Here is a 25,787-nt window from a genome sequence, read left to right as displayed (position 1 = left end):
ATTTTGAATTACTGGCTCTTGAGTCTTTGTAAGTCTCGTCGTTTTGGACTCTCATTTTGATTCCTAAAGAGTCCTACAGGTGTTACTTCGGAAAAAACTCCTCCTCCAACTACTGCACTTCCATGTTTTATTACTCTTTTGTTGTTTGTTGATTGATTGAAAACTAAAAATCATATGGTAAGTCAAGATATAAGGATCAAAGTGTCGAACTTTTTTATCTTCTAATCATTAATTTTCATTTTTTGTTCTTTATTGTTGGATCTATTTTTCTAATTTTTAATGCAATATATTTCACTGTAGTATATGTCTGTTGAGGTCTTGAGAACATAAAATAATACATATTGTTTCATAAAAGGGGGTAATTCACTTATTGCGGTATTCTTTCAACTTTTTTTCGAACAGGTAGTCCATATAGTTTCCAACTTGTTCATCCAAAAATTCAAAACTATTGTCCTCAATCTTATAAAACTCACCATCTCTATTTAAGTCATTGATTACTTGTTTCAAAAACTCTGCCCAATTGGAAAAGATAACAATTCTTTCATCAATATAATCTCTTCCCCAGATTATCACTTGACCATAGTTCCCATTTGGCTCGGGACTTAAATCAACACCAAAACTGTTACCACAACCATCAATTGCTAACCCAACCCAAAAGTTAGGCTCACAATAGACCTCTTTCACAGCACCCTCCGGGGTAGACTCATATTTATCGTCTGCAAAATCAGGGTTATCACGAACAACTTCTTTCCAAACATTCATTTCCCTTTTTATTTCGTCTAAGCTTAACATTTCAAGACCAAGAAAGACGCCTAATTGAAATAAATTTTCTTTATCATAAGGAGTTTCACCATTGACAAGCTGTAAGTAAGATACAACTTCATCGGGAAGCTTTATTTGGTATTCTGACTCAAACTTTCTAATTTCTGAGTGTGGAAGCCCATCTTGAAATGTATCAAAAGATGGGAATTTTTTGTTGATGATTGACTTAATTGAGTCAACAAGTTCTCCGATATCACAAACCATTTAAAATTGAGTTGATTTTTTATTTTATGTTGATCTGGTGTATGATTTAACAGTAGAAAGCAGAGTGGAAATGTCAACAATATGAACTTTGAAGGTTCGTCACCTATTTTTCTTGAGATCTCGGATTTACCAATATCTGCGTATTCAGACGATCTGACCAATACAACAGACCTCTAAAAAGTCTCAAATAAGCAAGGTTTATCTATAGTGCACCTCATTCGAGCAAACAAAGGCTGTCCTTTCAACTTCCACTTTTGGCTAATAGGTGAAATATGGTAAAACAGTGTATTTATCCGAGTTTCATAAAGTACTCGACCTCGTATAATTATTTTCTCATCACCGAGGACCCTGTAATCTTAAATTGTTTCCCTTTGAAACCATGTACTTTGCCGTCCCAATATCACAAGTAGCAAACTTTGAGAAATATGCCTGATTCAATACATTGCATTTGTCATTTCATCAATCAAGTTCCAATTATTTCGAGTGTATCTTCTTCACGTCTTAATTCACGAATCACCGTTCAGCTCCATCTGCTTCTATTGGCACGTAAAACATGACAGACACATCACGTACAAGAAATATCCATTTTTTGGAAACTTTTGGACTTCTAAAGCTATTTGATATGCATATTGAATCATGGGATTATTTCAAACCTTAATCGACGCTTTCGCAGTTAACAAGATTTCCGGGCGCACGCATCAACGTGTTGATCAGCAGTGCGTCGTTTGTAATTAATTATCTTCATGCCAATATGTTAATTAACTGGTTTCACTATAGCGTTCTACTTTCAGTATAATAGTAATATACTCGTATTTCAATCAAATACAATTTAAATTTTACTTAAAGCTTGCTATTCATTAATTTTAATATATATTAATTAAATAATAAAAAACTTCAAAACACGATTAAAATATAAATCATAAAATATTTTAAGCTTCAAAATGCTCAAAAACAAAAAAGTAGACTAGAATTAATATATATTAATTTCAAAATATCGTCTAAAATGCCTTTAAAGATACTTTCTATAACCGCAATCTCAAAATTTAAAAATATTTTACAATATTATATAATACTATTCACTTTTTGTTTGATTAAAATGGAACTTAAAAACTTCCTCAATGAATCACGTGACTGACACCAAACTGATTTTTTATCAACCAAAATTAAGGCGCGTATCCATCCAAAAAACAAAAACAAAAAAAAAATTGAAGGCAAAATCAAAACAACGAAGTTTAGAAAGCCAAAGATACCTAGCCATGAAAAAGCTTTTTGATAATTTTAAGATATTGATAATCAAGTCAGTCGATCTTCCAGATACTGAAGTTCAGAGTCTTGCTGAGATATTGCAACAATACTGCGTTGAATATGAAGTTCTAGAAAATGGGTCATCAATTGATAAAGAAGAACTAATCATCAAAGAATTTACTCATATTCTTTCAAACAACATCAATTTTGAGCTTTACTCATTTGCACAAGAAAATATGATTCCTGTTAGTACATCCGATTTCATTTACAAAACTGTGGAACTACAAAGACAACCCCCAATTAGACCATTTTCACCAGATCCAAAACATGTTTTGAAAGATATTCACGTATGTGTTGGCGGTCTACCATTATCAGATAAGGAAGCAATATTTGGTGGGGTTAGAGCACTTGGTGGCTGTTTTTCTGATACTTTGAACAAATTTGTTACTCATTTGATTTCAACTGATTCCGATGAAGATTGTTGTATTGCAGTGAACTCTATTGAGGATTGTAAGATCAAAATCGTTTTACCAAATTGGATTGATGATTGCTTAAAATTAAGAAAAAAGCTGGATGAAACTCCATATCTTTTAGAGGATGGTGGCTCAGTGATTGAACAACAAGAAAAATTAAAAGAAATGGATGTTATTAATAAAGATGCTAAATCCATTAAAGCTCAAGCTAAATTTTTGAATAACAAAAGATTTTACATTGGAAAAGATCTCGAATTAACACAAAGATCGCATGATCTGATTGTTGTTTTGATTGAGAATTCTGGTGGTGTTGTGGAGAATAAATTAAATGATGCCCAATTTTACATTGGGAAATTCAGAGACGGTGACGAATATAGAAAGGCAAGCAGAACAGGTCTGAACGTTGGGAATTTGAATTGGATTTATTGGATGGTTGAGCATCAGAAGTATATCTCTCCATATTTGAAATTATTACATTATCCATATGTTCGTCATGGAATGCCTCAAATGAAGAAATTTGTTATTGCTTCCACAAATTATTCAGGTGATGCAAGATTTTACATCTTAAAACTTGTTGAAGCTCTAGGAGCCGAGTTTACAACTTCATTAAAACAAAGAAATACTCATCTTATTACTGCCACACCAGTTGGTGCTAAATACAATGCAGCTAAAAAATGGGGTAACATTTCAGTTGTTAATCATTTATGGCTAGAAGAAACATATGCAAGTTGGAAACTACAATCAGCTTCACATCCTAGATATTCCCATTTCCCAAGATCACTAGAAATGAGTGACATTGTTGGCGAGACACCACTTGATATTGAAGTGCTCAAGCATTTCTATGATGATGGTAATTCTGATTATTCAGCTAATGTCATCGAAGATTCTGAAGGTGAAGATGAACATGCTAGTGCTGTCATAACTAGTTTTAGAAAAGTTCTGGTTCCAAAAAAACCAAGTGAAGTGAACGCTCCTGGGCCAATTGAAGAATCCACCAGAACTCCATCGAAAGAAGACAGTCAAAAAAAGACCTCGCTTAAAGAGGTTTCTCCAGCTCCAACTTCAGCTCCAAAGACCCCAGCACAAATACCAAAGACTCCAGCTGCTAAAATTGCTTCTACTCCAGATAGTTCAGCAGCTTCAATTCGTGCATCAAGTGGTCGTAAAGCCAAAGATAAAGCAGCTGCTAAACTTCATGAAAATATGGAGGAATTGAATTATTTTCAAAAGCAACACAGATCAAAAGATATACCTATGCTGCCTCAAGAAATTGAAGAAAGAAAACGTAAAAGAGCTTTAGAAGAATCTGAGAAGAAAAAAAGACAATCACCATCATCAGCTGGATCTGTTGAAGCGGAGGTAAAAGAAGAACAACCAGAAAATAAAGATTCAAAGGCTGAAGCACCAAAACCAAAGAAGGCAAAGAAATCTTCTTCTCCAGTACCAACAGAAAACCCATATAATATTACCGCTATTGCTACTGGGTGGGATGTGAATTTTAATAGAGCCGACACTCAAATTTTACACAATCTTGGTATCACTTTACACAAAGAATTCAAAAAGAATATCAATGCTATAATATCACCTAAGTTTATGAGAACAGAAAAGTTTTTAACAGGATTAAGTTATAAGTTGGATTATATTATATCACCTTTATTTTTACAAGAAGTCATTTCAGAATTTAAGTCCAATCCAAATGATTTGAAAAAATTACCAAAAGTTGAAGATTTTAGTATTGATAAATTGAATCCAACATCTGTGAAAGAATTGACATCAATTTCATTATCCAAGTTAATGAATAAATCAAAAACTCGTATTAATTCATATGATAGAATTTTTGAAGACATGTCTTTCAATATTACACCAAAAATTCCAGGTGGGGCAGCTACTGTTCAAAAGATCTTGAAAGCTCATGGTGCCAAAAATGTTAATGTGATCAAGACTGTTAAAGATTTGAAGAATTTAAAATCATTAGTCAAGAGTAATGATGAATCCTATGTGCTAATCTCAAGTGAAAAAAATCATGGTGATAAGTTTCAAACAATATTAAAGGATGAAAATCAGCATGGGAAAGTCATTGAATGGAATTGGGTGATTGATAGCATATTCAATATGGAAATCAATGATAAGAAAAACGTTTTGTTCAGCAATTAATTTGGATTCTATTTAGTTTCGTTTTATATATATATGAGGATGTTATGAGTTTTGTTAAAAAGAAGATGTAGAGGATTCCCCATCAAATCTAGGGTGTTAGATGATTAATTGAGTGATAGGTAACAATATCTAGTGCATTTAGACTAAACTCAGTTAACGTTAAGCTGCCAATTTGTATGGGTTTATTCCTTCGCGAACTTTACCCTCCCGATATTCCATAGGGGAGCCGCGAAAAGCTCCAGTGCTCGCCTCTTCTCAATTTGATAAAGGTGTTAGAACATGGAGAAGGTATTTGAAAACACAACGAATTGAAGATACAATTAGCTTAAAAGATATTAGATAAATAACCAGACTAAAGATTTCCCACAGGATGGCTGAAAATAAAGATCCCGAACAAACATGGGACGATCAAAGTGTGCCTCAAGAGGAAAATGTCACAGAAGAACAAGACAAGAATGATTTAAACAACAATGAAGAATCAGTTGAAAACCATAAAGATACTACAAATGATGATGTCAAAGGGTCATCTAAGCTTGATATTCAATCCTTATACATCAATTCCTCTGTCAAACAACCACAAAAGGAAAGTGATGGTCAAAATGCATTCATTTCTTATCTAATAGAGACGGAAGTAAGTAAGAGTTAAACTAGCCTTGAGTAAAGTATTAACAGTTCCTTCAAGTCAAATAATCCAGTTTTCCAAAATACCAAATTTATAGTGAGACGTCGATTTTCTGATTTTTATTTTCTTTATCAAGTATTATTGAGTGATTTCCCTGCATGTGCTATACCACCATTACCGGATAAACAGAGATTGGAATATATTAAAGGTGATAGATTTGGACCAGAATTTACATCAAAGAGAGCTGTGTCATTGAACAGATTTTTGAAAAGAATTTCATTACATCCTGTATTGAAAAGATCCAAAATTTATCATATTTTTCTAGAAAGCCACGATTGGAATTCATACAAGTTGAATTTAAAAGTTAAAACAAATTCAGATGTTGCTAGTACAAGTGAAGGACTATCTGATGTTTTCATGAATGCTTTCAAGACAGCTTCTGTACAAAGTAAAGAGTTTCAAGAAATTAAAGAAAGATCTGATAAATTGGATGAAAATATAAGTAAGATTGATAGAATATTTAACAAAATTTTAAAAAGACACAGTGATTTAGAAACAGATTATTATGATTTCAGCTTGCAGATCAAGAAATTAGCAGAATTGGAACCTGAATTGGAGGTTCCGTTTTTAAGTTTTAGTGATGGATTAAATTCACTAAGCCTTGGTTTTTCAAATTTAAAAGAATTTTTGGATAATGAATATATTGTATCATTAAAAGATTTGGAACATTATATCACTTCAATTAAAAACCTATTGAAATTGAAAGATCAAAAACAAATTGATTATGAAGCATTAACAGAATACCTTAATAAATCAATAACGGATAAAAATAATTTATTAACAGGTGGTGGAACTTCAAATTTCTTCACAAATAAGTTTGAAGAGTTTACAGGAGTTAATCATGAAGTTGCAAGACGTGAGAAATTATCAAAATTGGAGAAAAAAATTGAAAATTTGACAGGTGAAGTTGATAATGCTAAAAAAGTTGTTGATTCATTTGAAAAACAAACTGTTCATGAGATTCAATACTTTGAAACTATCAAATCAATTGAATTAAAAGACACGTTGGGAGATTTGGCTGATAATAATATTAAATTTTACAAGGATCTTATCGCAAAATGGAGTACAATTGAAAAAGAATTGAAGGATCATTAAAGTATATCATATTCAAGTCATTATTTAATCATCACCAATATCATTAAAGTTATTGTATAATAAAGTTATTTATAATCTTCTTCTTTTGAATGAAGAAAGTGGTGTTTCTGTAAATTTGATGATATCTGAAATATCTATGTTATTTGGCTCCAGTACCGATTCATCAACCTCCTCTATCAAGTCTCTATTTTCTTCAAATATCTCGATTTTATCTTCACCAAACATTGATATGAATTCATCCTTGTTTAAGTAATTTGACCATATCAAATCTGGATAGGTTTCTTTATTCAAATTTCTATTTTTTTTACTCTTGGGTACTGGAGCATGAGTATTTTCATGTGTATAAAAGTCTCTCAATAACAAAATGGCTTCCCTTCTATAGAACCCAGGAAATGCATTATAGTTGTTTTCTGGAGTTGTACAATCTTTATTAATTCTCAAAACACTGCCATTACCACCAAATCTTTCATTACCACAACCGAAAAAGACACTTCTTATACCAATCTGTTTTAAAGCAGATGCACACATAACACAAGGTTCCACAGTGACATAAAGATCTATATCTTTAAATATATCTTGTGGATTTTGGTAAACTTGTTGGAAATCAGGTGAACTTTTCACTTTATCCAAGATGATATTGATACCTCTAAATTCTGCGTGGGTTATACCAGACAAAGAATCATTGGTATTATTCGAACCATAACTAACTATTTGACCATCATAAACAAACACACACGCCACCGGGACCTCGTTGGTGTGCAGTGCATTGTTTGCCAGTCTCAAGGCATATCTCATAAACTCATAGTGTTTCTCAAGCTCCACCATAGCCGAGTATAATTGTAACTTGTGGAATTCCATAGTCTCAACATCTTTCTTTCTCTCTATCAATTTTTTTCTAATAGGCTCTTCTGGCGCCTCTTCGAACCTCGACGTGTCCATTTGAGGAATTCTTTTTTTCCTCTCGGTTTTTTCTGGAAAATTCGAACACCTCAAAAAACACCGAAAAACGAAAAAATCCATTCGCGAAATGTCTCTGCGCTGAAAAAAAGACACGCTGTCGAATTTTTTTCGAGTTACGTGGAAGTTTCCAACGTTTGGTATTTAAGTTGGCGAAAAAGATCTTCTTCTTCAAACTTTGGAACTCAATCAATTGCAACTACAAAGCACAAAAGATTATCTTCACTTCACAATGTTGAGAGGCCAACGTTACTTGCTCCCAGCTGCTGTGCTGTTCTACGCCTTATTGGTGGTTATAGGACCAATGTTCTCTCCAAAAGGTTTTGCCTTAGCTCAAGCTGATAATGATACCCAAGAAAACTATGGTACTGTGATTGGTATTGATTTAGGTACAACTTACTCCTGTGTTGCTGTTATGAAGAATGGTAAAACTGAAATCTTGGCCAATGAACAAGGTAACAGAATTACTCCTTCCTATGTTGCTTTTACAAAAGATGAAAGATTAATTGGTGATGCTGCTAAAAATCAAGCTGCCGCCAACCCAAAAAACACCATTTTTGATATCAAAAGATTGATTGGGTTAAAATACAACGATAAATCTGTTCAAAGAGATTTGAAACATTTCCCTTTCACCGTTGTCAACAAGAATGGTCAACCAGCTGTTCAAGTTAATTTAGATGATGATGAAAAAGTTTTCACTCCAGAAGAAATCTCCGGTATGATTTTAGGTAAAATGAAGTCAATTGCTGAAGATTATTTAGGTAAAAAAGTTACCAATGCAGTTGTTACTGTTCCAGCCTATTTCAATGATGCTCAAAAGCAAGCCACCAAAGATGCTGGTACTATTGCAGGTTTGAACGTTTTAAGAATCGTTAATGAACCAACCGCAGCTGCTATTGCTTACGGTTTAGATAAAACTGATGGTGAACATCAAATCATTGTTTATGATTTAGGTGGTGGTACTTTTGATGTTTCTTTATTATCAATTGAAAATGGTGTTTTCGAAGTTTTAGCCACTTCTGGTGATACCCATTTAGGTGGTGAAGATTTCGATTTCAGAGTTGTTCGTCATTTAGTTAAAACTTTCAAAAAGAAACATGGTATTGATGTCAGTGATAACAATAAAGCTATTGCTAAATTAAAACGTGAAGTTGAAAAAGCCAAGAGAACTTTATCATCTCAAATTTCAACTAGAATTGAAATTGATTCATTTGTTGATGGTATTGATTTATCTGAACAATTAACTAGAGCTAAATTTGAAGAATTAAACATTGAATTGTTCAAAAAGACTTTGAAACCTGTTGAACAAGTTTTGAAAGATGCTGGTGTTAAAAAAGATGAAATTGATGATGTTGTTTTAGTTGGTGGTTCTACTCGTATTCCAAAAGTTCAAGAATTATTAGAAACTTATTTCAACGGTAAGAAAGTTTCAAAGAGTATCAACCCAGATGAAGCTGTTGCCTTTGGTGCTGCTGTTCAAGCCGGTGTTTTGTCTGGTGAAGAAGGTGTTGATGACATTGTTTTATTAGATGTTAATCCATTAACTTTAGGTATTGAAACCACTGGTGGTGTCATGACTACTTTGATTAAAAGAAACACTGCTATTCCAACTAAAAAATCACAAATTTTCTCAACTGCTGTTGATAACCAACCAACTGTTTTAATTCAAGTTTATGAAGGTGAAAGAGCTATGGCTAAAGATAACAATTTATTAGGTAAATTCGAATTAACAAACATCCCACCAGCACCAAGAGGTGTCCCACAAATCGAAGTTACTTTTGGTTTAGATGCTAATGGTTTGATCACCGTTTCAGCCGCTGATAAAGGTACTGGTAAATCAGAATCAATTACCATTAAGAATGATCGTGGTAGATTATCAAAAGAAGATATTGATCGTATGGTTGAAGAGGCTGAAAAATATGCTTCCCAAGATGCCGAAGTTAAAGCCAAGATTGAAGCTAAAAACACTTTAGAAAACTATGCTCATTCATTAAAGAATCAAGCTAGTGATGAAAATGCTTTAGGTGGTAAAATTGATGAAGATGAAAAGGAAACTTTAATTGATGCTGCTAATGATGTCTTGGAATGGTTAGAAGACAATGAAGAAACTGCCACTAAGGAAGATTTGGATGAAAAATTTGAATCTTTATCAAAAGTTGCTCATCCAATCACTCAAAAATTATACGGTGCTCAAGGTGCTGAAGGTGAAGAAGATGAAGATGACGATGATGATTACTTTGATCATGATGAACTATGATTTATTCATTTCTTTGATTAATCAAAAACATTGATTAATTTGTTTTCTAATTACACTTTTATTTTGTACTTTTTTTTTCATTCTTTCTGGGTTTTATTTGCATTTTAGAAAAAGAAAACACTCACATTTGATATATTAGGGATTTAAATATTAGTATATATCAAGATATCATAATTTAATTTTAATAAAAATTAAGAGTCTAGTAATTAATCGTTTGTACAATTCTACATTTAGCACTTGACATTCATGACATTTCATCAATAATAACTTAGCTAGCAACACAGTAGATATCTCAACAAACCAATCCTTCTATGTGTTCTATGTTCAATCTTCATTCAATCTATAACTCACTAATGTATCAACTTTATGACCATTTGTACTAAAACTTTTAAATTTAACTTTTTCACCACCTTTGATCTCTTTAGAATCAGAATCAATCCATTCACTAGGGACTTTAGCATTTGCATCAGCATAAACCAACACGTTGAATGTATAATCACCTGTTTCTAAAGTTGGTAAAAATGTAACAGATGCAGTGATTTGTCTTATTATAGCCTGAATCTCTTTTTGAATTTCTTCTTTTGATTTATCATGTTGGGGTTTAGGATTATTTAGTTCTTCCTTAGTGTCTTCAAATACTTGTACATCAAATTGCCATCTTTCCACAACTTCCCCTGTATCCTTAGATATTATTGCCACTATTAATTTTGAAATCTTATCACCAACAACCCATCCTTCATCGCTTAATGTTAGTATTCAGTTTTATAACGGTTACAGTTTCATCACTTACTATGCAATTGACCCATTATCTTACGGATGTATGCCTTTATATCATCATCACAAGTAACCAACATGTTTAATCCATATTTCTTAACCATTTGGAAATCTTCTGGTGGATAAATTCCTCGTTGGTATAGAATTGAATTTATACTGAAATCGAAAAACTCTGCAACGATTTGGGAAGACCCTCTGAGTGCAACATTTGATCGCGTTGGTGCTGAGTCTGAGGACATGATTGATGGGATGGAAATTTGACTGGTTTCTTTTTGGATTGATTTTGTTGAAGGTTTTGGTGAAAGTTGATTTTTTTGTTTACGTTTTTGAAGTATTTTTGGAAACGGCCACTACTTCAGGAAAACCAAAAAAAAACGCATTCGCGGAATGTTGATGATCAAAGATTCAAATTTGGTCAGTTGATCGTTAGTTTGGTTAATTGTTCAGATAAATTGGAATTGGGATCAAAATGGTGGGTGTTATTGAATTTTAGTACTATGGGTACCTTGTACTGACTATTTGAATCTAGCACAACGTGAAAAGACAACATTTTAGTGAGGAGGTAAAGAAACAGAGACAGGCAAAAGATGCTTTAAAGATTAGAAACTATAGATCTTTGCAAGACAAAGTGTTGAATTTGAAGAATGAGAGAGTATACAGCGCAGATGTTTTCAATCTCACGACTGATTTGCTACAATTGAATCCAGAATTCTACACTATTTGGAACTATAGAAGAGATATCATCACAAACTATTATCAAAAAAATTCAAGTGAAGAAGACCTAGCAAAGCTGTTTGATCAAGAATTAGGGTTCATCATGATGAGATTGAAGGAATTTCCCAAAGTTTATTGGATTTGGGGCCATAGAGTTTGGACTTTAGAACATCATCCAAGAGTCAATTGGAAAGCTGAATTGATGATCGTCTCAAAATTATTAACGATGGATTCAAGAAATTGTAAGTGGCTGCAAAACTTTTTATCAATATTTTCAAGTACTAATAATACATAATAGTTCATGGGTGGCACTATAGAAGATACGTCATCTCCAAGTTGGAAGAAAGCACAGGAGAATCATATGCACTAAAAGAGTTTGATTTCACCACTGAAAAGATTAATAAAGATTTCTCCAACTTCTCAGCATGGCACAATAGAACCAAATTGATTCCAATATTATTAGAGTCGAAACCAACAAGTCAATTTGAATCAAGTCTTGGATTTCTACAACAAGAGTTGACGTATTTGAAAAATGCTATGTATACTGATCCTCAGGATCAATCAGTATGGATCTATTTAAGATGGCTTCTAACATCTGATATATTTATTGAAAAATTGGATCGGAAAACTTATATTGAAATCTTAAATCAAGAACTAACAAATGTCAAAGAGTTGAATCAATTAGAAAAGGAAGATAATGGGGTTGAAAATAACTGGTGTTTGAAATCAATAGTTACGATTGAAACTATTTTGAACAAGATTGAAAACAATCCAACATACAAAACAGAAATCGAAGAATCATTAGTGAAGTTGATTGATATTGATCCACTACGGAAGAACAGATATACATACTTATCAGAAAACTATTTTGAGAATTGAGTTATCATCATCATCATTGTTCATCAATTATTAGGCTTGATCTCACTATACAGTCTTTTTCTTTGGTTTCCCAACATGTATCTTCTTTCTCCTATAGAGAAATCACGATCTTTGAAGTAATCATCCTCTTTAATCAGATCTGCAGTTTGTTCTTTCAAACCTTGAGCATCTGATAAGGGTATTCTTATCTCAACAAATTTATTTTGGAAATCTGGGTATATACTAGCCAATCCTGTATAGTTGTATGAATTTATATATAATCCTAAAAGATCTAATAATGCCTCATTCACAGAATTATCAGATGTATAATAAAACTCTGATCTTATTGTGGTTTCAAAATCTTTCAGTTTTGTGGCTAATGAAATACATGCAATGGCAATTGTTTGTGGCGGAACTTTTAAAGCAATTTCTGTTTGGTATGAATCATATGCAATTAACCAGGCTAAATATCCAATATCTTTTGGAATTTTCAATGATTTTGAAATCTTGATTAAGAAATCTTCAACATGGAATAGTCTGAAATCAAATGAGATTGTTTCCAATAGTTTAAATTCCAAACTCAAAATCTTTTTACGATATAACTCAAGTTGATCTTGATTGAGAAATGTATTTCTAATTTGATTTGACACCAGAAGTATATCTCTCAACTTCTTGATTGTATCTTCATTCTTACTTGCTATGAATATTGAGGTGATGGCAATATCATAATAAATTGCTATATCAAATTTGTTGAATAAGAAGTATCGTTGGTAATAAATCATTGCAGTTTCCAGTGTTTTAGTTGGACTAGAAATTGGTGTTAGTCTCAAAGTACATGCGTATATCTCAAACACGATAGAAACTAGTACTCACAATTTCAAAGAAACACAAATTTTCATCAAAAAATTAAATATTTGATTTCTTCGTTGTTCATAAACTGTTGAACTTTCAATTGTTCGTTCCTGTGCATGTTTAATCTGTGATTTTGTCAAAAATGGTCTGGCCAATTGGATGGTCGACGTGAGCTTTCCAGCGGCAGCAGGCTCTTCTTTCTTTTGCACTAGGCTAGCTGGGCCTCTAGGTACTTCCACCATTGTTTACTTTCTTGATGTTGCAATTTGATGGCTTTTGATGTTTTGAAGCTTCTTTCAACTGCCAGAAACTCTTTCAGAAAAAAAATACATTTTCGCGAAATATGGTTTGGGCAGAAACGTATACAGAATTGAAATTTATGACAAAAAAAATGCAATTTAAAATGGACTATGTAGAGTTATATAGTTGAATATCATTGAGAAATAAGTCTGGCAGTCAAGGCTTCAAGATCTTCAATAGTCTCAGGCTCTTCAAGTTCCAAGATTTGATGCTGTTCAGCTTCTCTACCACCAACCTTATTATTGTCAAACCATTTAGCCTTCTTTGAAGGAGGTTCATCTGATGAATCACCTTCACTCCCTGAGTGTTCCATATCTCTATCCAAATCAACGTCCGGTGCACCCAAATACACAACAGGTTCATCTTCACCCCCAGAAGAATATTCATCTTCTTCCTTAGCTCTTCTTTCAGCTTCTTGTCTTTTACGTTTCTTTTCCAATTTCTTCTCTTTTGCAAGTTGTTTATCATCTAAATCTCTCTTTTTCAAAACTTCAGACTCTTTACTAATGAAATCAGCCTTCTGGGTTTCTGCATCACCAGCTTTACGGAAATCATCTTCATCTTCAAATTCATAAATTTGATGTGGATTACCTTCATCATCAAAGATCAATTTGGATGGATTACCCTTTTCATTCAATGATTGTTTCTTTGATAATGCTCTTTTTGCAGCTCTTTTAGAAGTTGGGATAGACAATTCTGGTAATTCTCCTTCATTCAACACATGGTCAGTTCTTTTAATTGACATGAAATCTTCACCATCTTCATCTTCATCTTGATTACGAACATTCCCATTGATATTCAAATAATGTTCAGATAAAACATTTTGATTCTTACGTTCAAACATACGATCATACTTGGTACGAACTTTCTTGGATTGATCTTCTTCAAACTCACCATCTTCGTTTGCTTTTGACAATGCTAATAATTGTCTTGATGTGTTTTTTAGCTCCTTGTTTTTGGTACCACCTTTTATCTTAATCTTTGGAGCTCCTGGTAAACCAAGCGATTTTGCAAATTCTTCAACAGCCAATTCTTCTGGTTTGAAAACATCTTTATCTTGCTGTATATAAATAGATTTAACATATGAAATGAATGCCTTTTGACCTAAATATTTGATTTCAGGGTCTTTGAAACATAGTGCTTGCATTTGTGATTTGATAGATTTTTTCTTTGCTTGTTTGATATTTAATTTATTTAGTTCGATTTTCTTTGTTTCTAATCTTTTGGTCATACCTTCTTCTTCTGATGGAGTCAACATTAATAAAGATTTACCAGTTTTACCAAATCTTGCAGCTCTACCAACTCTATGGATATATGTATCCACAGAATCTGGACAATCAACTTGAATAACCCAATCAATAGCTGGGAAATCAACACCTCTTGCAACAACATCTGTTGCAAACATACAGACATGTTGAGCTTTTGAAAATTTATAGACAGTTTCAGTTCTTGCAGTTTGTTTTTGTCTACCATGTAATTTCATTAATGAAACACCAGGTTGCATTGTTCTAAAAGTTTCATAAACGAAATGCACTTGTTTTGAAGATGAAAAGAAAACCAAGATTTTGGATTTCAAATGTGTTTTAATAAAACTGAATAATGTATCTAGTTTATCTTCCAAATTAACTGTGATGTAAGATTGAGTTAAAGAATCCGGCGTAGCAACTCCTTGTTCAGTTTCTTTAACACCAATATATTGTGGATTTGTTAATGATAATCTTGCCAAATCTGAAACGGATTTTGATTGGGTAGCTGAAAATAAAAGTGTTTGTCTAGTTGGTGGTAAATTGGACACTATATTATCCAAATCTTTTTTAAACCCCATATCCAAAATTCTATCAGCTTCATCCAGAACCAAAGTTTGTAAATTTGTAGTATCAAACCCAGCAGTTTGATCCATATGATGTAAAATTCTACCAGGAGTACCAATCAAAATATTCAACTTTGGAACTCTTTCTTTTTCAAAATTAACATCTTTACCACCAGTGACTAAACCAGCGGAAAAAGAATTATATTTACCAATCTTCACCAAAACATCAAATATTTGAATGGCCAATTCTCTAGTTGGAGCAATAATCAAGGCACCTAAACCATCAAACTCAGTCCATTTAGATCTGTATAATTTTTCAATAACTGGGATTAAAAATGCTAAAGTTTTACCAGAACCAGTTCTAGCAGCTGCTAAAACATCTTCACCTTTCAATGAAATGGGTATGGATTCCTTCTGAATATCAGTCATAGAGACGAAACTTGCCTCTATCAGACCTTTTAAAGTATTTGGACTAATTGGTAGATCTTTGAATTGTGAGACTTTTTGAAGTTTTGGATCATAGTCTTGGATTCTTTGCTCTAGATCTTTCAAAGCTTGTTCTTCTTTACGACGAAGGTCTTTACGCTGAGAAGTTGTAAGCTTGTGTTTGTTAGCCATTTCTTGTGTAGCTGTGGAGATATAGAATTAGTTTATTGTTTAACTCATCGCATACAATTTTTTTTTCTTCTGTATACCTTTTTCCTATCAAAAATTTTTTTTTGTGCTGCGACAACCAGAATTTCTTCATACAGAGGAGATTTGGCATCAAAAGCCGTTGATTTTGTTAGTAAAGAATAGATTGTAATAGGACAGAGAATATAACGAATGATAATTAAATTTTCACCAGAGACCTGATTTATTTTCTACTTCGTTTGTCACTTTTCCAGGGTCAAAATGGCTATTCAAGCTCATCTCAGCGACCAGGGCTGTTAACCAGTTCTCGAAAGTGGAAAAAACCATAATAACCAGTTTACTATGTAATAAACAGTCAATAAAAAGGATACCACCACGTCATGTCCAGAGAACTCAGCGAAAGGGAAAAGAGAATACGATCACACGAGCAAGGGTCAAATAGAGGTGATTCCAGATCTAATTGGGAGGAAAGAAACAATGGGTTTAGAGACAGGCCTAGACAGAGACCAAGATATCAACAGAGTAATTATAATGAAATCCAAGTTGGTGTCAAAGATAACAACGAGAAGGAGACCCCACAGCCTCCAAAAGAAAAGCCAAATTTCAAACCTTCTGGTCTCTTAGCTAAAGAATCAAATAACATTGCAGGTACACAATTGAAATATACTGAACCAAAAGACGCAGCATCTCCACCAAATTCACCAGATTATTACTTGTTTATTTTTAAAAAAGGTTCTAAAATACCTAGAGAGTATAAATTAAATCATAAGAAATTCCATCTGATAGGGAGAGATGAAAAATTAGTGGATTTGGAGACTGATGATGATACTTGTTCCAAACAACATGCTGTCATTCAATTCAGATCAAGACCAATAACTGATGATCAAGGAAAGACTACACAACAGGTGAAACCATACATTATTGATCTAGAATCTAGTAACGGTACTTTTCTAAATGGCCAAGAAATACCCACATCGAGATTTATTGAACTACAAGCTGAAGATACAATTAGATTTGGTATTTCCGAAACTGATCATGTATTAGTTGTTGGATGAGTTGTTATTGTTATTATTATAATTGTTATTATTATTGTTGTCTTTTCTGAAGAATCTTCCAAATTTTTGGAAATTTTCATTGAATTTACTAACACCAGCTTCACCATTTAATGCTAATTCTTTGAGACCCTTTTCCAGATTATCTCGTTTGGCAAATATATTATCAAATCTTGGTGAAGACGAAGTATCTGGTGATGTGATTTTTTGGCCATAAGATGATAAAATACCAGTTGAAGATGGAACATTTGATGATTCATCCTCTATAGTAACTTTTGATAAAATCGGTGAACTTTCAACCAGATTATCATGTGCTTTCATATGTATTCTAAACAGATCAATGAATTTGGTTTGTCTGTTTTTATCTGTTATCCCTTTCAATTGTAGAATCTTTATGAAATTCTCGACAGATTTATCACCAATGAGGAAAAAATAATTGGAAACTAAACCTTCTTGAGGAGCTTCTTGAGTTAACAACACCTTCAATATAACTTCCAGACGTCCCACCATTCTATCAACATGTTTTTGGTATTGGCTAGATATCTTATAATCTGGCGCATCTGTAGATAACTTTGGTAATTTCAGAAAAGTCTCTTTCAAAACTGAAAGATCTAGCAACATTTGTTCTGCAGCTATAACAGGAATAGGCTTGGTTCTAATAATACTTGTTAAAAATTGATTTATTGTACTTTCAACAATCTTGTCACAAAAATTTCGTACATAAATCTCTCTAACAAATGTAGGTAGGATGAGTGTGCAATTCTTGATGAGTATTTCTTTGAGACTTGAAATATATCTACTTTGATCACCAACATCTTCCATATGCGACCAATTTGTGTTTGCCATTTCTCTCCAGGAGAATTCACTTTCTGTTTCAATTTTGTAAACAAGCAAATTGATTGATTTGTTCATTAATTTAATAAATGATTCTTTAACGGGTTCGAAATTAATATCTTTCTTGAAACCTTCATCTATCGTTTCAATTAATTTCTCCTCCAATTGCGTAATAGTAGTGGAACAATAATCAGCAGTGTTCAAAACAAGAGTAATATAAGCAACTGACTCATCATTAACAGTTGCTGGTAATGTGGGTTTCATGATTCTGTTTGAATATTCTAAAGACCATTTAGAAAATAATCTGGCAAGGTCACGTAATGGACCAGCAGTGGATAAAGTTGCACATTGTGAAAATAAATGACGATAAGCTCTAAACAAATCAGCAGATGATGGTATCACATTTGCTTGATGTTCATCTTGTTCCTTTGAAGGTAATTTTGGAGCAGATAAGAACTCCAAAAATTTATTGCTCAAAAATGTGTTTTGATGATCAACCCATATACCCAAAAATGGTTCAAATGCAGATGAAATTGATTGGCTAAACTTTGGTAATGCTTCTATACCATCAGTGAATTCATATGAGGATGATAATGATTCATCTGGATCTTTATATTTGAATTTTGAGTTTAGGAATTTTTCAAAGTCAAGAGTCTGTTGAAGGGAATTTAACATCAAATCAACATCTGTATTTTTCCCAGATTCTGATAAAACTTGCTTGATACTATCTTTGGTGAATTCACAAAACTTGGATGTTAATTGTTCTTCAACCTTCCAATCCTCAGGGAAGTAGTTTTGAAAGAATTGTTCATAATTCTTCAACAATTTTTTAAAAAAGAGAAATCTTCTAGAGATATTCTCTAAAGAGCCTGCCTCATCTGAACTAATAAAGATTGATTTAATCTCCTTCAATTGTTGAGTACAGAACCAATTAACTAATCTTGTGTGATGATCATTTCCTATCAGGTCCAACATTTGACAAGCGCTCCTTAGCTCTGAATCTTTTAAATTCTCCTTTTGGTTCAATGTGTTTTCAAAGTCTTGGAATATTTGATCTGTGATTGTAATCTTCAGCTTATTGACTTTTCTAGTTAGATCTGCTATATCGTCTATACTTTTGTATGGTTTGAAATGATCCACCAATTCCCCCACAGCGCTCAACAGTTGAACTGAATCAGAATATTTCTTTGCTTCTGAAAAATAAACCAATTGCTCATAGGCGGTAATCAACATCTGTAGCCTTTTCAGCACTGTCATACTCAGTACCAAGTTTTTTTTAGCATCATCAAGTTTTTTGATATTGGAAGTCATTCCTTCAATCACATCTTGAGTGTTGACACCTAGCTTTTTATTCTCATCAATCTCTGCTATGATGTTATCAAGCTCTGAATGAGCAGCACCAGCGTCAAACTTATCATCACTTTGCAAATAGGTTGTGTATTCTAGTTGTATCCTTTGTATATCTTGATCAATTGATAACTTGTAAGAGTTGGTATAATTCATGAAACTTCGAAGGTTGGCTAAAGACGATGGATCCGGAAGCAATTCTTGAAGATCGTAGAGAGGATCGTAGTCAGCTGATCCTATATCACTCAATGCACTCATATTGGCCAGCTCACAATGACAACAACAAGATCCCGGTCTCAATGATAAATTCTCAAGTTGTCATTTAAAAGTTGTTGTTGTTTATTGGAATTTGTTGATTTAACATACTAAAAGTCGGATTTGAAAATCAAGTCACGAGATCCAGCTTCAAGACCGACTTTTTTCAACGAATAACGCGAAAAAAAAATGTATCAAAATCATCGAAAAATGGATCAAACACTTGTTGATAAAATTGAAGAAATTTTATAGAACTTGTCGTGTGTTGATTTGATAATTTGTTCAATTGATCATGTCACTACGTCTTCCTCAAGCTCCAAATGCTGGGCTTTTCAAACAAGGTTACTCATCACAAAGTAATGCTGATGGTGCTGTGAATAGAAATATCGCTGCGTGCAGAGAGATCTCCAAGATGGTTTTGACCTCTATAGGTCCATGTGGAAGAAACAAAGTTATTGTTAATCGTATGTATTTCCAGTGAATTGGCTATTGAACAAAGTTTCAATAGGTCTTAGTCAATTCACAATCCGCAATATGGACTTGCCACTAACACCATTAATAGATTTACAAAAAGTTTTCATTACAAATGATGCTGCAACCATGTTACGTGAACTTGAGGTTGTGCATCCAGCTGTCAAATTATTAGTTATGGCTTCAGAACAACAAGAACTAGAGATGGGTGATGGTACAAACCTTGTGCTAGTCTTAGCTGGTGAATTCTTGAATGTTGCAGAAAAGTTATTAACATTAGGTCTAAACCCAACTGAAATTATCCAAGGTTATCAATTGGCTAGTAAATTTGCTTTAGAAGCACTTGAAGAATTATCAGTTAGTAAAGTTGAAGATTTATTATCAGTTTCAGAATTGAAAAAAGTTATTAAACCAGTGATAGCGTCCAAACAATATGGTTCAGAAGATTTCATTTCAGACCTTGTTAGTGAAGCTGTCTTGAACGTTTTACCACCAAAAAATCCAAAAAATTTCAATGTTGATAGTATTAGAGTTGTTAAAATTATGGGTAGTAGTTTAGAAAATTCAAAAGTTGTTAAAGGTATGGTTTTCCCAACTGAACCTGAAGGTCATATTAAAAATTTGAAAACCCAATCAAAAGTTGTTGTTTTCACTGCTCCATTTGATGTTTCACAAACTGAAACCAAAGGTACCGTTTTATTACATAATGCTCAAGAAATGTTAGATTTCTCAAAAGGTGAAGAAGCTCAATTAGATCAATTAGTTAAAGAGATTCATGATTCAGGTGTTAGAGTCGTTATTGCAGGTTCAGGTGTTGGTGAATTAGCGCAACATTATTTAGATCGTTATGGTATTTTAACTTTGAAAGTTCCAAGTAAATTTGACTTGAGAAGAGTATGCAGAGTTTGTGGAGCTACTCCATTACCAAGATTAGGTGCCCCAATGCCAGAAGAAATGGGTACTGTTGATATTATTGAAACTAAAGAAATCGGTGGTGATAGAGTTACTGTTTTCAGACAGGAAAATGATGTTACAAGAACCTCAACTATTGTTATCAGAGGTGCTACAAAGAATAATTTGGATGATATTGAAAGAGCTATTGATGATGGTGTCAGTGCTATTAAAGGTTTAACTCAAGATGGTAGATTATTACCAGGTGCTGGTGCAACTGAAGCTGAATTAGTTAACCGTATTACTCAATACGGTGAAAAAACTCCAGGTCTTTTACAACTAGCTATTAAACAATATGCAAATGCTTTTGAAGTTATCCCAAGAACTTTAGCTGAAACTGCAGGTCTTGATCCTACTGAAGTTTTACCAAGATTATATTCTAAACACAGTAAGCCAGAAGGTTTGTCATTTGGTATTGATATTGACGGTGATTCTTCAAATGGTGTCAAAGATATCCATGAAGAAGGTATTTATGATTTATTAGCTTCAAAGAGATTTGCCATTGCAGCAGCTACTGAAGCTGCTTCAACTGTTTTATCTGTTGATCAAATCATCATGGCTAAAAGAGCCGGTGGTCCTCAAGTTCCAAAGCAACCAAGACCTGGTAATTGGGATCAAGCAGATTAAAGAGCATTTATCAAGAATTTTGTTTATTAATTTGAAATTCAGATGTACGATACCTTTTTTTAAAGAATTTCTCTTTTTGTAGTTTATAATGGTGTGCCCCATAACAGGCTCATCTCGCCGGGTAAAAAATCCAGAAATTTTTTTTTCTTATGTATGAAGACACAATTTTGAATATCAGAAAGAATCTCTAGATTGTGTTTTCATGCTTGGAGTTCCATATATTTAGTTTAAAATGGGTAAAGTTAGAGGTAGAAGAGCTCAAAAAGAGCAGAAATTGAAAGAGGCTCAAGCTGAACATGAAAGTGAAGTCAAGATCTATGACGAAAGTCCTTCAGTATCTGAAAATAAAATAGATCAAGAGGCTGTAAAGGAACCAAATACTTTTTTTGGTCTTGTTGATACTACTGAATTAGATTATTTCAAACAAGCTGAAGCTACATTGAATGCCAATGCTTTCGAATCAGAAGCTGATAAAGCCGGGTTTGTTGCTAGTGTCTTGGAGGAAAGTAAAGGGAAAGAATTAAAATTAGTTACAAACCAAATTTGTTCTAAATTAGTGGAAAGATTGATTTTGAATTGTACTGATGATCAATTGAAACAGTTATTTAAAGCTTTTAATGGTCATTTCTTGTCATTAATTTATCACAAATATTCATCCCATTGTGTGGAGACATTATTAGTGAGGACTGCTGCATTAATTGAAAAAGAATTGTTGAATCCAACTTCAAATTATACAAATGATGATGAATATGTTTCCATGGAAAATTTATTTTTATTTTTCTTGAATGAAATCAAACCAAACTTAAAAGATATGATCATTCATCAATATGCATCACATACATTAAGATTAATAATATTGATCATTGCAGGGAAAGAATTACCATCTACTACAGTGTCAAATTCAACTTTACGTAGTAAGAAGAGTAAAATTGCAAGAAAGATGATTGAAATCAAAGATAATCAAGATTTTGATAAAGCATTTCAAATCCCATCATCTTTTAAAGATGAGTTGAAAAATTTATTGGATTCTATAAGATCTAAATTGGATCAAAGAACTGCTAGAGAATATGCTATTCATAAAGTTGCGTCACCTGTCTTACAATTATTAATTCAAGTTGAAGGTATTGTTGATAGAGATAGACAATTTTGGCATTTAGTGTTTTTAAAAGATGATGAGGAAAAAAACTCTTCAGAAGAATCATTTGTTGAATATTTATTATCAGATCCTGTTGGTTCACATTTTTTTGAAAATACTATTAAGGATCAAAGATTAAAATATGTTGAAAGGTTATATAAACTCTACATGAGTGAACGAATTTTGAAATTAGCTAAAAGAGATACAACAGGAAGTTATGTTGTTCAAATTTTATTGAAAAAATTGAAACAAAATGAAGTAAGACAAATCTTGGATCAATTAATCCCAGAAATGAGTATATTGATGAATAGTAATTTAGAAATGGGTAAATCAATTATTGACGCATCAACTTTACACAAAGATTATAAAAAACCAGTCATTATTGAAGAATTGGTGAAGAAATATACACCTAATGAAGAATCAGATATTTTGGAAACAGTTTTACAATTATCAACTTCAACATTAGGAAACACAAGAGATGATTGGCCAACTGCTGAAGAAAGAAGAAGAGCTTTATTTTTAGAGAAATTGATGGAGTATGATTCAAGTTTTTTAAATTTAACAGTTGATAATTTACTATCATTACCAAAAGAAAGATTAATTCAAATGTGTTTGCATGGTGTTTTTTCACATGTTGTTGAAGATGTTTTGAAGCCAGAAGATGTTGAAATCATCAAGAGAAGAAGATTGTTAAATCAATTTGTTGGTTCAATTGTTGAATTATCTTGTAATGCTTATGGTTCACATATTGTTGATAAATTATGGGATTTCACTTTAAAATTGAATAATTATAAAGAAAGAATTGCTCAAGAATTGATTGGTGAAAAGGAAAAAGTTAAAGAAAGTACATATGGTAGACAAGTTTGGAAGAATTGGTCAATGGAATTATTTGTTAGAAAAAGACATGATTGGACTTTTAAAGTTAAAGAACAAGAGTATGAAAAATTCCCACCAAAGAAACCAGAATTACCAGCAGCTAAATCAGATAATCAATTTAATGGGAAAAGAAAATCTGAAGGTCAAGAAGAACCATTCCAAAAGAAACAAAAAGTTAGAGGTCGTAATCGTAAATAGGGGGATACAAAAAAGCATTAGAAATAAAAGACATGTAATTATTTTACTTTTTTTCCTTTAAAAAACGAATGTCATTATTGTAGCTATATTAGGATTCCATTACCAAGCTTCAACAGTTCTTCTGACATTTAAACCTAAAGTTCTAGCCAATTTATCAAAAGCTTCGTTCAAATCATCTTTTGAATAACGAGAAGCATCAATTTTAACTTCAGCTTCTAAATTATCAGATTTACCTTCAACGAAATCTTCAAATTTAGCTCTTTCCTCTTCAGTTGGTGGTAAAACTTCATAGAATCTGGCCAATTGTACTAAAGTTTCATCATTAATCTTGGTGAAAGCTTCAATATCCTTTGGATATAATTCTAATGGAGGTTCTTCACCATCGTTATTTAATTGTGGAGCCAAAACATCACCAGATTTCTTTTGTGAATTGACTAATCTTCTAATTGATCTTTCTTCAATAACTTCCAATTGACCTTGTAATTCACCAACTAATTGAACAATATCTTCATTTGTTGCAAAATCGGTGGTGTCAAAGTTTGGAGCCTTTCTTCTTTGAGAAGCTTTACCACTTAGACTTTTCGGATCGAAATCTTCAACACCTTCTCTTTGAGATTTGACTTGTAAATGTAACACTTGTTCACCAGTTTTGGTTAATAGTTGAGATTGCTTTTTAACTAAAAGGGATAATTCATTGACTTGTTGGGTCAATTGTTCGACTGTTGGTTGTTTTGCTTCAGACATGATTAGATGCAATTCTGTGATTTGAGATTGTGATTCTGAATTCTCTTTATCTTCAAATCTTTGTACCAATTCGATGTTTGAAATTGTGGATGTGTTATTTTCAAAAGGGGCCGTCAAAAGGAAAACAAAAACAAAAAAAAACACAAAATTGTGTCAAAAAACTCGTTATTACCGGATAGGGAAGTCGAGAATACACTATATACAAATTATGGTTAAATATCATAAAATATCATAAAATTGGTTATAAATTTCAAAGTCATTACAATTTAAATTCACCATTGGAATCTTCAAAAACAATTTGGTACGCTTTCCCGACATTTGCGTGGAGATCGGTGGCTTGCATGGCTCTTCCTTTGGCTTTAAATGCTTCTCTAGCTGCAACTCTAGTCACAGTGGAACCTCCAAAGCAAGCCAATAATGGTAATTGATCCTCTTGAATCTCATCTGGATGTTCCCAGAGCCCGGTCTTGTAAGCATGTCCCCAAGCTAAAAGAGTGGCAACTGTTCCTGTTAAAGAATCACCTTGACCACCAGCCCTTCTATCGGATCCTTTAGTTGTACTTTCCAAAGCTTCATCATTCTTTACGATAATATCACTAGATCCCTTTCTCAAGATTGTTACACCTCCTAGTTTCTTTGAGAGTTGTTTAGCTTCTTCAATTTGATCATCTCCGTTAACATCAACACCAACCGCATCTGCAAGTCTTTTAAATTCAACAACATTTGGTGTCAAGATAGCCAAATCATAACCTTTAATAACATCTGGTTTTTGAGAAACTAAAAACAATCCATCAGCGTCAACAATGATTGGAATTTTCTTCTCTCTCAAGTAATTGATTACAATCTCCAAAGTTTTCAACATTAATTCATCTCTACCTAGACCTGGTCCAACAATAGCAACATGAATTCTAGCCAACAATGCCTTCACTTTAGTCAAGATTTTCGTACCCAAGAATTCATCAATATCTTTCACATCATTCGGAACATTATCTTTTTCGTATAGATATGGATGCACCATTAAATCTGGAGTATATGATTTGATGACAGTTGCTGCATTCTTTTCACAAATGATATGGGATAAATCAGCACCAAATACAGCAGCAGCATGAGCAGCAAAATATGGAGCTCCAGTATAACTTGAAGAAGAGTTAGTCAATGATAATGATACAAGTACTTAGAAACTTACTCTTCACAACCTCCAAATACAACTATTCTACCGGCTTTACTTGTTAATTGTTTTGTAATATCACACCATCAAGAGAAATCACTCACCTTGACCCTTGTGGAATTGAGGTAAAAGAGGAGGAATCAGTTTTTTAGTTAAATGCAATAACTCTTTACCACTTTTTTGACTCAATTGGCTCATTTTGTAATAATTTCTACTTTAAAGAATGGATTAAATCAGAAAGTTTTTCAAATTGATAGCAAAAATTGGTAACTTCTATATAATAAACCGGATTTAGCCCC

The 25,787-nt window shown here is 32.8% G+C and overlaps 15 protein-coding genes across 15 annotated transcripts; 7 read left to right on the top strand and 8 right to left on the bottom strand.

The window, feature by feature from the left end:
• Positions 1-282: 282 nt before the first annotated feature.
• WICANDRAFT_105632 (SMI1/KNR4 family protein) lies at positions 283-1,113 on the bottom strand. The gene has a single exon (XM_019180450.1). The coding sequence runs from the start codon at positions 1,024-1,026 to the stop codon at positions 364-366; it is 663 nt and encodes a 220-aa protein (XP_019037974.1). The 5' UTR covers positions 1,027-1,113; the 3' UTR covers positions 283-363.
• Positions 1,114-2,282: 1,169 nt separating this feature from the next.
• RTT107 (Rtt107p) lies at positions 2,283-4,898 on the top strand (the record flags this gene model as incomplete). Its single annotated transcript, XM_019181881.1, has 2 exons — positions 2,283-3,669; positions 3,847-4,898. The coding sequence occupies 2 exons, from the start codon at positions 2,283-2,285 to the stop codon at positions 4,896-4,898; spliced, it is 2,439 nt and encodes an 812-aa protein (XP_019037973.1).
• A 370-nt stretch (positions 4,899-5,268) lies between these two features.
• SNX4 (Snx4p) lies at positions 5,269-6,675 on the top strand (the record flags this gene model as incomplete). Its single annotated transcript, XM_019181931.1, has 2 exons — positions 5,269-5,529; positions 5,581-6,675. The coding sequence occupies 2 exons, from the start codon at positions 5,269-5,271 to the stop codon at positions 6,673-6,675; spliced, it is 1,356 nt and encodes a 451-aa protein (XP_019037972.1).
• Positions 6,676-6,744: 69 nt separating this feature from the next.
• Positions 6,745-7,500, bottom strand: TAD2 (tRNA(adenine34) deaminase; the record flags this gene model as incomplete). Its single annotated transcript, XM_019181950.1, has 1 exon — positions 6,745-7,500. One exon carries the CDS (start codon positions 7,498-7,500, stop codon positions 6,745-6,747), a length of 756 nt encoding a protein of 251 aa, XP_019037971.1.
• A 290-nt stretch (positions 7,501-7,790) lies between these two features.
• Positions 7,791-9,889, top strand: KAR2 (Hsp70 family ATPase KAR2; the record flags this gene model as incomplete). Its single annotated transcript, XM_019182750.1, has 1 exon — positions 7,791-9,889. The coding sequence occupies exon 1, from the start codon at positions 7,865-7,867 to the stop codon at positions 9,887-9,889; it is 2,025 nt and encodes a 674-aa protein (XP_019037970.1). The 5' UTR covers positions 7,791-7,864.
• A 324-nt stretch (positions 9,890-10,213) lies between these two features.
• Positions 10,214-10,991, bottom strand: MAD2 (spindle checkpoint protein MAD2; the record flags this gene model as incomplete). The annotated part of the gene is made up of 2 exons (XM_019182749.1): positions 10,680-10,991; positions 10,214-10,623 (listed from the first exon to the last, which is right to left on the bottom strand). The coding sequence occupies exons 1-2, from the start codon at positions 10,900-10,902 to the stop codon at positions 10,214-10,216; spliced, it is 633 nt and encodes a 210-aa protein (XP_019037969.1). The 5' UTR covers positions 10,903-10,991.
• Positions 10,992-11,132: 141 nt separating this feature from the next.
• Positions 11,133-12,256, top strand: BET4 (Rab geranylgeranyltransferase BET4; the record flags this gene model as incomplete). Its single annotated transcript, XM_019185720.1, has 3 exons — positions 11,133-11,135; positions 11,193-11,619; positions 11,676-12,256. 3 exons carry the CDS (start codon positions 11,133-11,135, stop codon positions 12,254-12,256), a joined length of 1,011 nt encoding a protein of 336 aa, XP_019037968.1.
• A 71-nt stretch (positions 12,257-12,327) lies between these two features.
• CTK2 (Ctk2p) lies at positions 12,328-13,254 on the bottom strand (the record flags this gene model as incomplete). Its single annotated transcript, XM_019180751.1, has 2 exons — positions 12,328-13,042; positions 13,109-13,254. Coding segments are annotated over 2 exons (861 nt in total), but the record flags the coding sequence as incomplete, so codon positions are not given.
• Positions 13,255-13,520: 266 nt separating this feature from the next.
• HCA4 (RNA-dependent ATPase HCA4) lies at positions 13,521-15,815 on the bottom strand (the record flags this gene model as incomplete). The annotated part of the gene is made up of 1 exon (XM_019182060.1): positions 13,521-15,815. One exon carries the CDS (start codon positions 15,813-15,815, stop codon positions 13,521-13,523), a length of 2,295 nt encoding a protein of 764 aa, XP_019037966.1.
• Positions 15,816-16,441: 626 nt separating this feature from the next.
• Positions 16,442-16,876, top strand: PML1 (Pml1p; the record flags this gene model as incomplete). Its single annotated transcript, XM_019180781.1, has 1 exon — positions 16,442-16,876. A coding segment is annotated over one exon (435 nt), but the record flags the coding sequence as incomplete, so codon positions are not given.
• Positions 16,871-19,321, bottom strand: VPS53 (Vps53p; the record flags this gene model as incomplete). The annotated part of the gene is made up of 1 exon (XM_019182048.1): positions 16,871-19,321. One exon carries the CDS (start codon positions 19,319-19,321, stop codon positions 16,871-16,873), a length of 2,451 nt encoding a protein of 816 aa, XP_019037964.1.
• A 289-nt stretch (positions 19,322-19,610) lies between these two features.
• CCT8 (chaperonin-containing T-complex subunit CCT8) lies at positions 19,611-21,367 on the top strand (the record flags this gene model as incomplete). The annotated part of the gene is made up of 2 exons (XM_019181908.1): positions 19,611-19,782; positions 19,881-21,367. 2 exons carry the CDS (start codon positions 19,611-19,613, stop codon positions 21,365-21,367), a joined length of 1,659 nt encoding a protein of 552 aa, XP_019037963.1.
• A 232-nt stretch (positions 21,368-21,599) lies between these two features.
• Positions 21,600-23,576, top strand: NOP9 (RNA-binding RNA processing protein NOP9; the record flags this gene model as incomplete). Its single annotated transcript, XM_019181924.1, has 1 exon — positions 21,600-23,576. The coding sequence occupies one exon, from the start codon at positions 21,600-21,602 to the stop codon at positions 23,574-23,576; it is 1,977 nt and encodes a 658-aa protein (XP_019037962.1).
• Positions 23,577-23,675: 99 nt separating this feature from the next.
• MRP8 (Mrp8p) lies at positions 23,676-24,320 on the bottom strand (the record flags this gene model as incomplete). Its single annotated transcript, XM_019184870.1, has 1 exon — positions 23,676-24,320. The coding sequence occupies one exon, from the start codon at positions 24,318-24,320 to the stop codon at positions 23,676-23,678; it is 645 nt and encodes a 214-aa protein (XP_019037961.1).
• Positions 24,321-24,579: 259 nt separating this feature from the next.
• Positions 24,580-25,770, bottom strand: NNR2 (NADHX dehydratase; the record flags this gene model as incomplete). Its single annotated transcript, XM_019184158.1, has 3 exons — positions 25,593-25,770; positions 25,507-25,540; positions 24,580-25,456 (listed from the first exon to the last, which is right to left on the bottom strand). Exons 1-3 carry the CDS (start codon positions 25,684-25,686, stop codon positions 24,580-24,582), a joined length of 1,005 nt encoding a protein of 334 aa, XP_019037960.1. The 5' UTR covers positions 25,687-25,770.
• Positions 25,771-25,787: the final 17 nt, after the last annotated feature.

The sequence above is a fragment of the Wickerhamomyces anomalus genome (genome assembly GCF_001661255.1).
Source record: "Wickerhamomyces anomalus NRRL Y-366-8 unplaced genomic scaffold WICANscaffold_4, whole genome shotgun sequence".
NCBI classification, from domain to species: domain Eukaryota; kingdom Fungi; phylum Ascomycota; class Saccharomycetes; order Phaffomycetales; family Wickerhamomycetaceae; genus Hansenula; species Hansenula anomala.
Note: the sequence above shows the minus strand (reverse complement) of the source record. Positions and strands in the feature narration are given on the sequence as shown.